The following is a 14865-nucleotide window of genomic DNA, read 5'->3' on the forward strand; positions in this document are numbered from 1 at the left end:
CAAAATGCTGGGATTACAGACATAAGCCACCACACCTGGCCAAGGACCACTTTAATCAGGTCCAGGGAATAGAAAAAGATTATTAGAGGATAAACATTTACAAAATGTAGGACTACAAAATGGCTTAATGAAAAGTGGAAAAGTTGATCCTGGAGTGTTTGTTTTGCTATTTTTTTTTCTTTTGAGACAGGGTCTCATTCTATTACCCAGGCTGGAGTGCAGTAGCACAATCTTGGCTCACTGTAGCCTCAACCACCTGGGCCCAGGTGATTCTTCCACCTTAGCCTCCTGAGTAGCTGGGACCACAGGCAGGCATACTCTGCTAATTTTTTTTATTTTTTGTAGAGACAGGGTTTTGCCATGTTGCCCAGGGGGGTCTCAAACTCCTGGGCTCAAGCAATCCTCCCACCTCAGTCTCCCAAAGTGCTGGGATTATAGGCGTGAGCCATTGCACTGGGCCTGTTTTGCTGATTTTTTTTAATGTAGCAAGAAATAATCATTAGGGATTAAGTTACCATAGAAGACAATTTTCTGCTTCTTTGAGCTGCTTGTTCAGCCTGAACAGTTCACTTTGCATCCACCCTAGTTTTGCAAGGCACACCTGCCTTTAAAATGAATGTATCAGGCCTTATAGGCAATACATTTTCCCTCCTTTGATCTCTTATCACGTTGTGTTTCAAAACATCAAAGAGTCTAAAGCTGTGTCTTGAATAGTAGCCAAACCTCAAAAAACACAGCTGAGTTTGATCCTGAGCCCATAAAAATCAGAAGCCTTGCAAACTCAGCCACAAATCATTTTTTGAACCTCATAATAGTATGCTGAAATGGTTCTTTTCTGTCTGCAATTTTAAGGCTTAAAGGATTAGATAAAAATTTATAGCTACATAATGAGATTTTTATTTAACCCAAAGGCCGACCTCCTAACTAGCCATTATTCACATGATGATAGCCGGATCCTCCAGTATTGTCCCTACCCCAGTGGGCCACTTTCCTCTAGATTCCTGACAGAGAAGTAGGTTTGTCAAAGATTCCTGAGTCAGTCCCTGCCATCCAGTTTAAGTCAGTGCTGCCAGCCACCATCACTGCTGTCAGCTCAGGGTTCCAAACCCCTGCTCCCAGCGCCCTTCAACCCCTATTCATTGCCTTGTTTCCTGCAACTGCTTATTTTTTCAACACTCAGTTTACTCCAAGTGTAGAAAACCACCCCTTCTTCACTCAACTTGTATTTTGTTATTGTTGTTTTTGTTTTTGTTTTGTTTTGAGATGGAGTCTCGCTCTGTCGCCCAGTCTGGAGTTCAGTGGTGCGATCTCGGCTCACTGCAAGCTCCGCCTCCCGGGTTCACGCCATTCTCCTGCCTCAGCCTCCCTCCAGAGTAGCTGGGACTACAGGCGCCCGCCACCACGCCCGGCTAATTTTTATATTTTTAGTAGAGATGAGGTTTCACCGTGTTAGCTAGGATGGTCTCGATCTCCTGACCTTGTGATCCGCCCGCCTCGGCCTCCCAAAGTGCTGGGATTACAGGCGTGAGCCACTGCGCCGGCCTCAACATGTATTATTAGTACAAAGTTCGTTTACAAAGGTTTAAGGTGAACAAAGGATAATTACAGCACAGTGCAGAAACACCTTCAAGCTGAAGTCTACAGATCACTTTTATGAAAGGTTCCTCAGTCTTCCTGATCATCTTTCTCCATGAACATCTTCCTTTTGTCATGGTTCTGGATCCCTCTCTCTCCCTCCCTCCAAACCTTTCTCCTTTCTTCTATTTCCTACTCCTATCAACCTTGGCCAAAGAGGGCATTTCTCAAATTTCTGTTACTTTTCTCTGCCAAGGAAATCTAAGCTTTTTTCTTTCAGTCTTTTCCTTACAGACATTGCCTAGAGACTTCAGCCTTTCAAACTAACAAAAAAGCCAATCAAGGTATCTTCTAAACAAAAATTCACTTTTTTTTCTCTGTAAGGAATGTGCCATTCTCCTAGGTTATCTGGCAAAAGCTGTAGTCCATCCTTAAAATAATAATTTTTCCTTTCTGTTATCAAAACATACCAGAAATTTTACAGTCAAATGACTGTTCTGCTATCCAAAGAAGCACCAGGAGAGGCTATTCACATACTGAAATCATATAATCATCACTCCAAAGAGTTTGAATTATCTTCTAAACAATTTACTGATTCCTTCAGAAAAATGGCTCACTGGTATGTCCCAATACCTTCTTTTGGTCCAATTCTTTTACCTCTGCTTTGATATCTCATTCTCATTACTACATTCATTCAATCAATTCACAAATTAACATGCCACTAGGTGTGGCAAACACAGTCCTAGTACTCAAGGTAACACAGAAGTGGCTGTCCCAGTGCAAGCCATGAACCAAGAGACATGGGGGTGGGGGTTCTGTGTCGTTGGAGTTAAGTCTGAAGTCAGAAGGAATTTTATCAAGCTGTCAGTAGCTTACATAGATACTTTAGGCTTGAGAAGGAGAGTTGCTGCCTGCAGGCTGATCATCCATGCCTCCAGTTCATAGAGATAACACAGTACATTTCTATAAGTAGGCTAATAATGCTAGGAATGCTGGCTGCCTCCTTCCTGAAAATACTGTATATAGTTGGAATGCTTAAAATGGAACTGTACTAAACTTTCACTCCTTTTCATTCATTCATTTATTCATTCAACCAGGAAGTATATATTTTTCTACAGGCTAGAGAAGGATAATGGCTGCATCTACGGAGTATCACATTCACTTATAATTATGTTCTAGGTATGTGTCATGTCAATTGAATAAATAAAGTTAAGAATTGCCTATCTTATTATCACAATAACAAATCTTCATAATAGTTTTGAATCATCAGTTTAAAAACGTATTATATCTAGTATTTTATTCTGGAGGGAAGGCAAGTATATAATACATTTTATTTTAAAAATTAAAGTAATCCACAAGAGTAATCAATTTAACTCTGCATTTGAAGGCTTAATCTTCAGCTATATGGAAAATTCAAATGTTCAGAAAGATAATTCTTTTCTCCAAGGATTCCAGAGAATAAAAGTTTACTTGATAAAAATGTACAAGTCTATTTTAGGCAATTAAATGTCTTAATTCCAAAATAATTTTTAAATGAACTTCTTCTCAAAATTTTTAATTTATATTTGATGTGCCACATAAAAGAAGGGGAACTTGCATACTGTTTCTTACATTCCACTTTTGTTATCTGAGCCAATGCCAAAGAAAGTTGTAAGGCACCCAAAGTTTTTCTTTGGTATACTCCTCCCTAACTCCCCAGTTCTTGGAAAGCACTTTGAACCTATGAGGTTCTGTGGCTGCTCAAGGCTTCTACAGGTCACTGAACCTGATGACATCTCATCCCTGACTCATTCTTCAAAACGTAACCATCCTTAGTCATATTCCTTCCAGCACTCCACTGCAAATTGGGTTAATCTCATAAACTAACTCAAGCGTACTTATGAATTAATGACGACAGTAGCTTAATATGCTGCTGTTCTCAGAGAAACAAGCAAAACAATAGAAAATTTATAAAACTATACTACTATAAGAATAGGGAATCATTTTCCTATTTATGGTCACTGACCAACTAAATCTAAAACAAATTAAGGGTTATAACAAAAAAAATCAAGGGTTATAACAAAAACAAACCAGCTTACACTTAACTTTAGTTCCTGAGTTTGAGAAAAAGAGGAAATGAAAAAATACTACTACTTGACATTTGTATACAGTTTGCATTTATATTTAGTGTCCCTATATAACACAACATATATATGTATATATTTTTATTTAGTTTAATATTTAAAACAATGCAGTAAGTTCGTATTATTCCTGTTTTATAGATGAGAAAACTTAAGCTCAAAGAGGTTAAGTTACTGACCATGAAATAGCAGAGCTGGGACTCTAAACAATTCTAATTCTGAGTCAAGTGTTTTTTTCACTATGCCACAGCTTCTACAAGTGTGCATAATACCTAATTTTAAACTAAATAAAAGAAACAGAAAAGTATATAGATACAGTAAGACTATACTTTAATTTCACATATAGCTGATTTTAAAAGGAAATGGGACCTAAGATGGAGAGGTAGAGTAAGCAAGCCAAGCAAGAGGAAAAAGAAAAAGATTCTGAGCAAACTGTCGCAAGGACAAAAAACCAAACACTGCATGTTCTCACTCATAGGTGGGAATTGAACAATGAGAACACATGGACACAGGAAGGGGAACATCACACACCAGGGCCTGTTGTGGGGTGGGGGGAGCGGGGAGGGATAGCATAAGGAGGTATACCTAATGTAAATGACGAGTTAATGGGTGCAGCACACCGACATGGCACATGTATACATATGTAACAAACCTGCACGTTGTGCACATGTACCCTAGAACTTAAAGTATAATAAAAAAAAATGGAAAAAAAAAAGAAAAAGATTATGGGTCAGAAAATGCCAAAGGCAGAGAAAGAGATAGAATAAGGAAGGGAAAGAAAGAAAAAGACAGCTGTAACTGAAAGGATGAACTGAAGTCTGGGCCCTTTGGGGTCCCCACGTGGTCTTGCTTCTAGCCACAACCAGACTGCACGCCTCCTGGCTCTGCCCTCCTCCTCCTCTGCTTTGGCTGCTAAAATCTTCCCTGGTCTAACTTGTGCAGAGAGCTGTAGGCTACTACTTCCACAGATCCCCAAAGCCCTGACCTGATCTTGGTCTAATCACAGTAATCACTGTCATTAGTTTTCCTTCCACTTATTCAGTGAACAAAACTAAAAGCTATTCACTTTGCATATCTCCTCTATCTCTGAGAATGAATGGAGACCCAAGTACCTACCTGATACGAACAAAATTTGTAGTGTGATAGAAACAAAGCAACAAAGCCAAACCAGGACTTCTGTCGCCTCAACAGTCAATGCCCAAACTTGTCTATGTATCCATTTCTCACTGAAAAATCACCACCTCTGAGTTACACAATAGATAATAAAATGACTAGACATATTCACCACTTACATTTCTAAGCTTTTGTTTTAGTTAGTCAGTTTATTATTTAGGTAAATTAGGTATAATTGCTTTCAAAAGGAGATAAGCATATTACTAGCATTTAACACATTTCTTAAATCATTGGTATAATATATTCATTAAAAGAACTGTCTGAATTTGAAGCTCTGAAGTAAGTGAGTGACTTTGGGCAAATTACTTAATATCTTTGAACTTTAGGTTCTTCATCTATAACATGGGGCTAATAACACAGTTTTAAACACAAAGGTAGTTTTAAGAATTCAATAAGTTGAATGCTTGAAACTGTACCTGGCATATAGCAAGCATTCAACAAATGTTACTTCTTATTATTACTTCTATTAACCATTATCTTTGCTACCTAGCTGCATAAAACTTAACTATAGTTTGGCTTTTTGCTTTTGTAAAAAATAGATTAATTGTAGACATTTTAGAAAAAAACTTTAAAAAATAACACATGGAAAGCAATAATGAAAAGCAAAAGTTGAATAGTGATAGATAGATAGATGATAGATAGATAGATAGATAGATAGATAGATAGATAGATAGATAGATAGATATTAAAATTGAAAAGCACCACTGACGTCCTTTTACAGCTGGCTTACCTCAAAGTCTATCAGCTGCAGGTCAGCTATCAGTGTCACCAGCAGGCCACTGCTGTAGAGTTCTTGTGCTAGCTGAGCCACTGCTTCTGTCGGGGGTTCTTTCTCGTTTGTACCACACAGAATTTCTTTCATTGCTTGCAGTGATTTAGACACTTCTTCTGAAGCCTAGTGACCAAAACGTATGCTAACGGTTAAAAGAATAAAAATTTTTAGGCCATAAACAAACAAACAAATAATCCAAAAAACCACTTCTTGGTCTTGGGCTCTGTTTATTTATAATTAATGGTACAGTTACAAACAAACAAAAACAGTAAGCACTGCCTTTTTTATTTTGGAAAATATTATAAGTATTATAAAATTTATTTATATAAAACAGCTCTTTGGTATTTCTACTTAGTCAACATACATTAAATAATCTTTTTTTTTTTTTTTTAGATGGAGTCTTGCTCTGTTGCCCAGGCTGGAGTGCAGTGGCACAATCTTGGCTCACTGCAAGCTCCGCCTCCCAGGTTCACGCCCTTCTCCTGCCTCAGCCTCCCAAGTAGCGGGGACTACAAGCACCCGCCACCACGCCCGGCTAATTTTTGTATTTTTAGTAGAGACAGGGTTTCACTGCGTTAGCCAGATGGTCTCGATCTCCTGAAGTGATTCTCCCACCTCAGCCTCCCAGAGTGCTGGGATTACAGGCGTGAGCCACTGCATCCGGCCCAATAATCTTTTAAACCACACTCATTGTCTAATTTTGCTAGCAATTCAATATAAACTTTATGCTTGAAAATTAAATTGATTCCATTTTGAAGACTTATCAGTAGCTACTGATCTTTATTTAAAGCATTGTGTTAAGGTTTTTCAACAAATCCCTATTCCTCTCATTTTTGAATGGTCCAAGTGTAAGATTTTAAATTGTCAAAACTCATAAGCTTTCTTTGTCAATCCATTTATTCCTCACACAGAATCACTGTCTTTTTTGCTATCTATGAAACTTAAAAAAAACTCACTATATTTTAAAGAATACGAGGCAAATCCATAGAGGCAGAAAGTACATAGATTAGTAGGTATTAGGGCCTGGGGGAGAGGGAAATAAGTAATGACTACTAATGGCTCCAGGGTTTCTTTTGGGAGTGATGAAAATGTTCTAGAATTAGATAGCGGTGAGTTGCAAAACTTTGTGAATGTACTAAAAACCAATGAATTGTACACTTTAAATAGTGAATTATATGGTATGTTATTTTTTAATATCTCAATTGAAAAATCTTTAAAATTAATATAGGTAGGAAAGGAGAGCAGACTAATTTAGTTAACAATTTGTCTGAATATTTTAAAGAAATATACTTTCATTACTTTTTTAAGTATAATATTGTAATCATTATAAATGAAGAAGGAAATGAGTAGAATAAGGCAAATTACATAAAAATAACTCATGGTAGCGTGATGCAACTTTTCTTATTTATTTATTTTTATTTTTCTCTAGCTCTGCTTCTTGGGTGACACTACTTTTATTTATTTATTTATTTTTGAGATGGAGTTTTGCTCTTGTCACCCAGGCTGGAGTGCAACAGCACGATCTCAGCTCACTGCAACCTCCGCCTCCTGCGTTCAAGCGATTCTCCGGCCTCATCCTCCCTAGTAGCTGGGATTACAGGCACCCACCACCGTGCCTGGCTAATTTTTGTATTTTTAGTAGAGGCGGGGTTTCACCATGTTGGCCAGACTGATCTCGAACTCCTGACCTTAGGTGATCTGCCCACCTCAGCCTCCCAAAGTTCTGGGATTACAGGCGTGAGCCACTGCGCCTGGCTGACACTACTTTTAAAAAGTAATTTTTCATATCCTTAATAGCCTGACTGAAGCAATCCTTAATGTACTAAAGACCAGAAGCATCTTAAATTGTGAGATATATCCACAGAAGAGTGCTTTAAACATACATGGAAAGTATGTTTAAGAGAGAGTTAAGAATAATCATAAAGCAAACATCTTTATGACCATCACCCAGTCAAGAAACAGGACATTTTCAACACCCAGGAGTCACCTGAAGGCCCCTTTCAGCTCAGATGTAAATATTTTTATATCTCTTGTGACAAACATGTCTTTACATTTCTTATTATTCTTATTTTATAGATGAGAAAACTTAGGCTGAAACAATATAGCTTAGTTCCACTGATTTTCAACTTTATGGATCAGTACATTACCCCTTCATGACTTGCTTCTTTCATTCAACATTATTTTTGAGAAATGCATCTATGCTGTTGCATGTAGGCAGAAGTTCTTTAATTTTTATCACTTTCTAATGTTCCACACTAATGCCTATACCACAACTTTTTTATTGGTTCTACTGTTCAAGGACATTGGGTTGTTTCCATGAAAGGTTTTTTATTAACAACAATGCTATGAACATTCTTGTACATTTTTCCTGGTGCAGATGTGCAAGAATACCTCTAGAGTTTATAACTAGGAGTGGCACTGCAGGATTTTAGTACATGCAATCTTCATATTTCACAGATAATAAACTGGTTTTCAAAGCAGTTACATCAATGTATATGTCATCATCCACAGTTAATGAAAGTCCTCATTGCTCTCCATCTTGTCAACACTTAACATCATCACACCTTTTCATTTTTGCCAAGACAGTAGTTGTGTAATCTGAATTTATTGTGGTTTTAGTTGGCCTTTTCCTAGTTACTAATGAAAATGTGTAAAAAGGGTTTTTTTCTTTTTTCTCTCTTTTACCATTTAGATTTATACTTGCAAAAAGGCCATTTTTCTTCTATTTGGGACAAGATTTGGCTCAATATTACAAAGTGTACTAGAATTAGAATAAGCTATTTCTACACCCCTTGTAGAATTCAAGATTGTATCATTTACTGGAATAGAAGGATACTATGAACTCGTGTATTTCTTTTATAGATATCTTGAATCTTGCCATAAACTTTAGAGAGAAATCGAATATACAGGATTCAATATCCCTTTGAAGGAATAACTAGCATTCCTGTGAGGAAGCCCCACTTAATAAGACCTTAAAACCGTATGAAAATGAGATTCACTGTAACAGAAACTATCAGTCAATCTTTAAATAAAAACTTTTTACCTTTCATGTAAATGTAACATTACACACCAGTATAACCTTTTAGATCTTTAAGCTGTGTAGTCTAGAGGGATCCTGTGTGGTCAGAGTCTCTAGAGAGTGAACCTAAAGTTCATCACAACAGACTAAATAATAATCAGTTGCATAAAACCTGAAATCAACTTAAATCTATTTATAGAGGCTCTATGTGCACATCACAGACCATATTTTGAATTCTTCATTAAGCTTTTACATTGGTTTTTGGCATTGCAATGCATGTACTTTAATCATAATGTTACTGTTTTAGCTCTTACCTTGTCTGTCTTTTTGTCTTGCTTTTCCAAAATGGCCAAATTGTCTTTCAGGATTTTCACAATTTCTGCTGGATTTTTGTGTGATTTACTAAACAAAGGCATTTTTTTCATGTGTAGAAATCTCTTCTTCCAATATGGAATGCTAAAAACAAATAAGCCAACAAAAATTATAACTTTAACTCTATATATGCTTAAATTTTTATACCAATATGTCTTATAAGTTTTCAATAACATGAATTCAGTAATCTGAAACATTAAAAGTGATCAAATTAAAATGAGTTTCAAGTTTTATGCCAAATTTAAATATATATATTTTTAAAAAGATATTTTTAAAGTTTTGCTTGAAAGTTTTTATACAAAGTTTAAAATCTTTCCTGCAATAGAAACATAAGGATTATACAAGAAATAATTTTAGAGTCCAAGTTGATATGTAAAACTAGATATTTTGACCAAAGAAAGTGATAATAATAAATATATTCTATAATGTTTAGCTATATGTATTCTATAATGCTTAGCTGCTATTATTACAAGAAGTTCCATGACATAGTTAATGAACTATTTCACTAAAGAGAAAGGCACAGTAGTTTAGATATGATTCTATCTTAAATGTCCTAGACATTTCTGGCTCTTTGAGTCAATTATACTTTTTTCCATTATTTTAAAAAATATAAACTTATTCTCTGAATGCATAATAATCAATGATCAAATATTTTGCATTAAAGTAGAATTTTAAAAAGAAGCCAAATGCATTCATGTATAGACATACCTAGGAGATACTGTAGGTTCGGTTCCAGACCATTGCAGTAAAGCAAATTTCTCAATAAAGCGAGTCACAAAATGTATTTCGTTTTTCCTAGTACATATAAAAGTTATATTTATGCTATACTGCAGTCTATTAAGTGCGCAATAGTATTATATCTAACTTGATGGGTGCAGCACACCAACATGGCACATGTATACATATATAACTAACCTGCACGTTGTACACATGTACCCTAAAACTTAAAGTATAATAAAACAAAAACAAAATGAAAACAATATGTATAACTTAATTTATAAAAATATTTATTGCCTGACCCTTCAGTGAGTCCTAATCTTTTCGCTGGTTGGAGAGTCTTGCATTAATGTTGATGGCTGCTGACTGATCAGGTTGTTGGTTGCTGAAGGATGGAGTAGCTGTGGCGATTTCTTAAAAGAAGACAATAAAGTTTGCTACGTTGACTCTTCCTTTCATGGAAGATTTCTCTATAGCATGTGATGCAGTTTGTTAGCATTTTACTCACAGTAGAACTGCTTTCAAAATTGAAGTCAGTCCTCTCGAAACCTGCCACTGCTTTATCAGCTAAATTTATGTAATATTCTAAATCCTTTGTTGTCATTTTATCTTCAGCAAGAGTAGATTCCATCTTAAGAAACCACTTTCTTTGCTCATCCATAGAAGCAACATTCCTCATCTGTTCAAGTTTTATCATGAGATTGCAGCAATTCAGTCACATCTTCAGGCTCTATTCTTAATTCTTGTTCCCTTGTTATTTCCACCATATTGGCAGTTACTTCCTCCACTGAAGTCTTGAATCCCTCAAAGTTACCCATGAGAGTTAGAACCAACTTCTTCTGAACTCCTGAAAATGTTGATATTTTGACCTCCTCCCATGAATCACAAATGTTCTTAATGGCATCTAGAATGGTGAATCTTTTACAGCAGGTTTTTCTATTAAGTTTGCCCAGATCCATTAGAGGAATCACTATCTATGGCAGCTTGCATCTTATGAAATGTATTTCTTTTGTTTGTTTTTTTAACTTTTATTGGAACAATATGAACATATGAAATGTATTTCTTTAACAAGTCTGGAAAGTCAGAATTACTCCTTTGTCCATGGGCTGCAGAATGGATGTTAACAGGCATGAAAACAACATTAACCTCCTTGTAAACCTCCATCAGAGCTCCTGGATGATGAGGTACATTGTCAATGAGCAGTAATATTTTCAAAGGAATCTTTTATTCTGAGCAGTGGATCTCAATAGAAGGCTTAAAATATTCAGTAAACCATGCTGTCATCAGGCTTTGTTGTTCCATTTATGGAGCACAGGCCAAATAGATTTAGCATAATTCTTAAGAGCCCTAGGGTTTTTGGAATGGGAAATGAGTATTAACTTCTACTTCAAGTTACCAGCTGCATTAGCTCCTAACTAGAGAGTCAGCTTGTCCTTTAAAGCCAGGCACTGACTCCTCCTTTCTAGCTATGAAAATCCTAGATGGCATCTTCTTCCAATACGAGGGTGTTCCATCTACACTGAAAATCTGTTGTTTTGTGTGGCCACCCTCACCAGTGATCTCAGCTAGATCTTCTGGATAACTTGCTGCAGCTTCTATAAATAGCACTTGCTGCTTTTTCCCCTGCACTTTTATGTTCTGGAGATGGCTTCTTTCTTTAAACCTCATGGAGCAATCTCTTTTAGCTTCAGACTTTTCTTCTGCATCTTCCTTACCTCTCTCAGCCTTCACAGAACTGAAGAAAGTTGGGGACTTGCTCTGGACTAGGCTAAAGGGAATGTGTGTCTGGTTTGATCTTCTATCCAGACCACTGTAACTTTCTTCGTATTAACAATTAGCTGTTTTGTTTTCTTATTATTTGTGTTTTCACTGGAGTAGCACTTTTCATTTTCTTCAAGAACTTTTCCTTTGCATCCACAACTTGGCTAACTTACTAATGCAAAAGGCCTAGCTTTCAGCCTACCTCAGCTCTGGATATGCCTTCCTCACTAAGACTAATCATTTTTCCATCTTTTGATTTAAAGTGAGAGATATGTGACTCTTCCTTTTCCTTGAACACATAGAGGCCACTTATAGGGTTATGAGCCAGCCTAATTTCAGTATTGTTGTATCTTAGGGAACAGGGAGGCCTGAGGAAAGTGAGACAGGGGAACGGCCAGTCGATGGGGCACTCAGAACACATGTAACATTTATCGATTATGGGCACAGTCTGTGGTGTCCCAAAACAATTACAATAGTAACATCAGAGATCACTGATCACAGGTCACCACAACATATGTAGTAACAATGAAAAAGTTTGAAATATTGTGAGAATTAACAAAATGTATCAAGAGATACAAAGTGAGCACATGCTGTTGAAAAAAAATGGCGCCAATAGACTTCCTAAATGCAGGGTTGCCATAAACCTTCAATTTTTCAAAAACACAGTGTCTTCAAAGCACAACAAAGGTGAAACACAATAAAATAAGGTATGCCTGTAATTGCTGTCTTTCTCCCTGTAGTTCTACAGCACTAAGGGAAAGATATATAACTGTAGGAATTTTAAATACTCCCTGACATCAAAACAGAGTACAAATTATGACATGGTATCATGGATATGATATGATTTTTTTGTCCATTATTACTTTGCTTGGTTCTCACTGTAACAAACTAATGCTAATTTACTTAAATTAAAAACGTTTTCAGGGTTTCCATGTCAATCTGGTGATAAGCATTTTCTGATTCACTATCTCCCCTTTTCATCTGATGGTGGGTTTGTTCATTTATTCATTGAATAAATAATCTGAGTAATTACTGAGCACAGGCACTTTGCTAAATACTAGGGATAGAGCCACGAACAAGAAAAACACAATCCCTGTTCTTTGGAGCCTATTATTAAGTGGAAAAAGCAAACATTTTAGGGGCAATGGGGTTATACAATGGGGAAATAACACACAGTATAATGCCTCAATACAATCTCCTTTAAAAATTATTTTCATATTTTACTATACCTACTTATTGTAATAAGTATAATATGATTAGTTTAACAATGTTTTAAAATTTCATCTTATCATTATTCTTCTATTTTGGGATCCATATTTTGAAGGAAATCAAAGCTCATGCTCTTAAACTATGCTTGAGTTCCAGCACCCAGACCCCCTGCAAATTAAGGCAGAACTCTCCTGCCTCTCCCAGTTCTTCTCAGACCATGGCCAGCCCCACTCCATTCCCAGACTAAACACCTCCCCCACTCCCAGACTAAACACCTCCCCCACTCCCAGACTAAACACCTCCTCCATCACCTGGAAACTCGAGGCTGCCTTTCTCACACTCTGGGCAACCATGCTGGTCACTATATATACATCTACTCCAATCACATCATTTAGCCCACTGGTGGTCATTTAAGCAATGAACCAAGTAGCACTCAAACCTTCTACACAAACACAAGACACGTAAACTCCCTCTAGTTGATTGTAACTGATCTACTGTATGATTCAAAAGAAGTTAATCACCCCCTTCTAGGTGTCATTTGTTCTATCTGTAAAACGAAGTTGTTCTTAGAGTAAGATTGAGCATCAGGGCTCTAGGTTATTCACCACTGTCCCACACCCACTCTGAGTCTTTAACCCCCGGTATCCTATCATGATAAAGATAAAGCCAAAGATAAAGTGCTTAAGGTGGGAACAAAAGGAATAGAGAGGCCTGACAATGGTGCCTTGTGGGGATAAGGTGGCAGGAAAGTAATTTTTCCATGAAGTCTACCTCAGAGTTTTAAGAACATACGTTCTGTTTCAGCAAAGCAGGCAGTAGGGACAGGAAAAGACGCATGTTAGTCCAGAAGACTGACACTAGATAAATGCCTCCTAGGCATTGAAAACGGTGTTGAGACCACGCACATCAACCTGCCCTCAGCATTAATGCAGACAGCAGGCCATGCAGCACAGAAATGTTAGTGGACTGACAATGGCCCTGTTATACTTTTCCTCTTCCAGGAGTCAGTAAGCAGAATAAACAGCAAATAGGTTGTTTATTATTATTAAAGGAACACAATAAAAGGAAATAAATGCCCTGCAGACTTGGGCAAGAAAGGTTGCTTCTGAAATTAATTCTCTATAAAGCTAGAACAGATATAAATTTAAGAAAAGAAGAAAAGGAGACAAAAAGCTCTTTTAGACAAAAAAAAGAGCTGGCCAAGGTAAAAGACTGAAAATACACACATATGCACACATAAATACACACATGCCCAAGATGCAGACTGGGAATCCCAAACTGCATAGAGCAGAATAACAATACAGAAAATGGATCTGGGGCAACTTCAAGGTACAAAATTAATTAGTCTGCATGTATTCATTCGAAAAGTATTTACTGAGCACTTATAATGTACTAGGAACTGAACAAGGAAATACGAAACAAAGAAGCCTCAAAGGGCTCACGATGTAGTGAGAGACACAGACACGTGCAAAATTTTCCCAGAAGGCGAGAAAAGGTCGAAAAAATTAAAATGATGAAGAAAAGATATAGAGTGTGTATGGATACATATCTTTATATCTTTTTTTTTTTTTTTTTTTTTTTTTTTTATGATCGTTCTTGGGTGTTTCTCACAGAGGGGGATTTGGCAGGGTCATAGGACAATAGTGGAGGGAAGGTCAGCAGATAAACAAGTGAACAAAGTTCTCTGGTTTTCCTAGGCAGAGGACCCTGCGGCCTTCCGCAGTGTTTGTGTCCCTGGGTACTTGAGATTAGGGAGTGGTGACGACTCTTAACGAGCATGCTGCCTTCAAGCATCTGTTTAACAAAGCACATCTTGCACCGCCCTTAATCCATTCAACCCTGAGTGGATACAGCACATGTTTCAGAGAGCACAGGGTTGGGGGTAAGGTCACAGATCAACAGGATCCCAAGGCAGAAGAATTTTTCTTAGTACAGAACAAAATGAAAAGTCTCCCATGTCTACCTCTTTCTACACAGACACAGCAACCATCTGATTTCTCAATCTTTTCCCCACCTTTCCCCCCTTTCTATTCCACAAAACCGCCATTGTCTTCATGGCCCGTTCTCAATGAGCTGTTGGGTACACCTCCCAGAAGGGGTGGTGGCCGGGCAGAGGGGCTCCTCACTTCCCAGTAGGGGCGGCCGGG

The 14865-nt window shown here is 37.2% G+C and overlaps 1 protein-coding gene across 23 annotated transcripts in view; it reads right to left on the reverse strand.

Annotated features, from left to right (window-relative positions):
* CAB39L (calcium binding protein 39 like) overlaps nucleotides 1-14865 on the reverse strand; it is a 216759-nt gene that overhangs the window by 62851 nt on the left and 139043 nt on the right. For all 23 annotated transcript variants that reach the window (XM_063697381.1, XM_055359855.2, XM_055359869.2 and 20 more), the window contains 2 exons: nucleotides 8974-9115; nucleotides 5599-5763 (listed from right to left, as the gene is read on the reverse strand). In XM_063697381.1, the coding sequence (XP_063553451.1) occupies nucleotides 5599-5763; nucleotides 8974-9084 (276 nt within the window). In that variant the 5' untranslated portion in view covers nucleotides 9085-9115. The remainder of the gene's footprint in view (nucleotides 1-5598; nucleotides 5764-8973; nucleotides 9116-14865) is intronic.

This window comes from Gorilla gorilla, chromosome 14, assembly GCF_029281585.2.
Source record: "Gorilla gorilla gorilla isolate KB3781 chromosome 14, NHGRI_mGorGor1-v2.1_pri, whole genome shotgun sequence".
Taxonomy (NCBI): domain Eukaryota; kingdom Metazoa; phylum Chordata; class Mammalia; order Primates; family Hominidae; genus Gorilla; species Gorilla gorilla.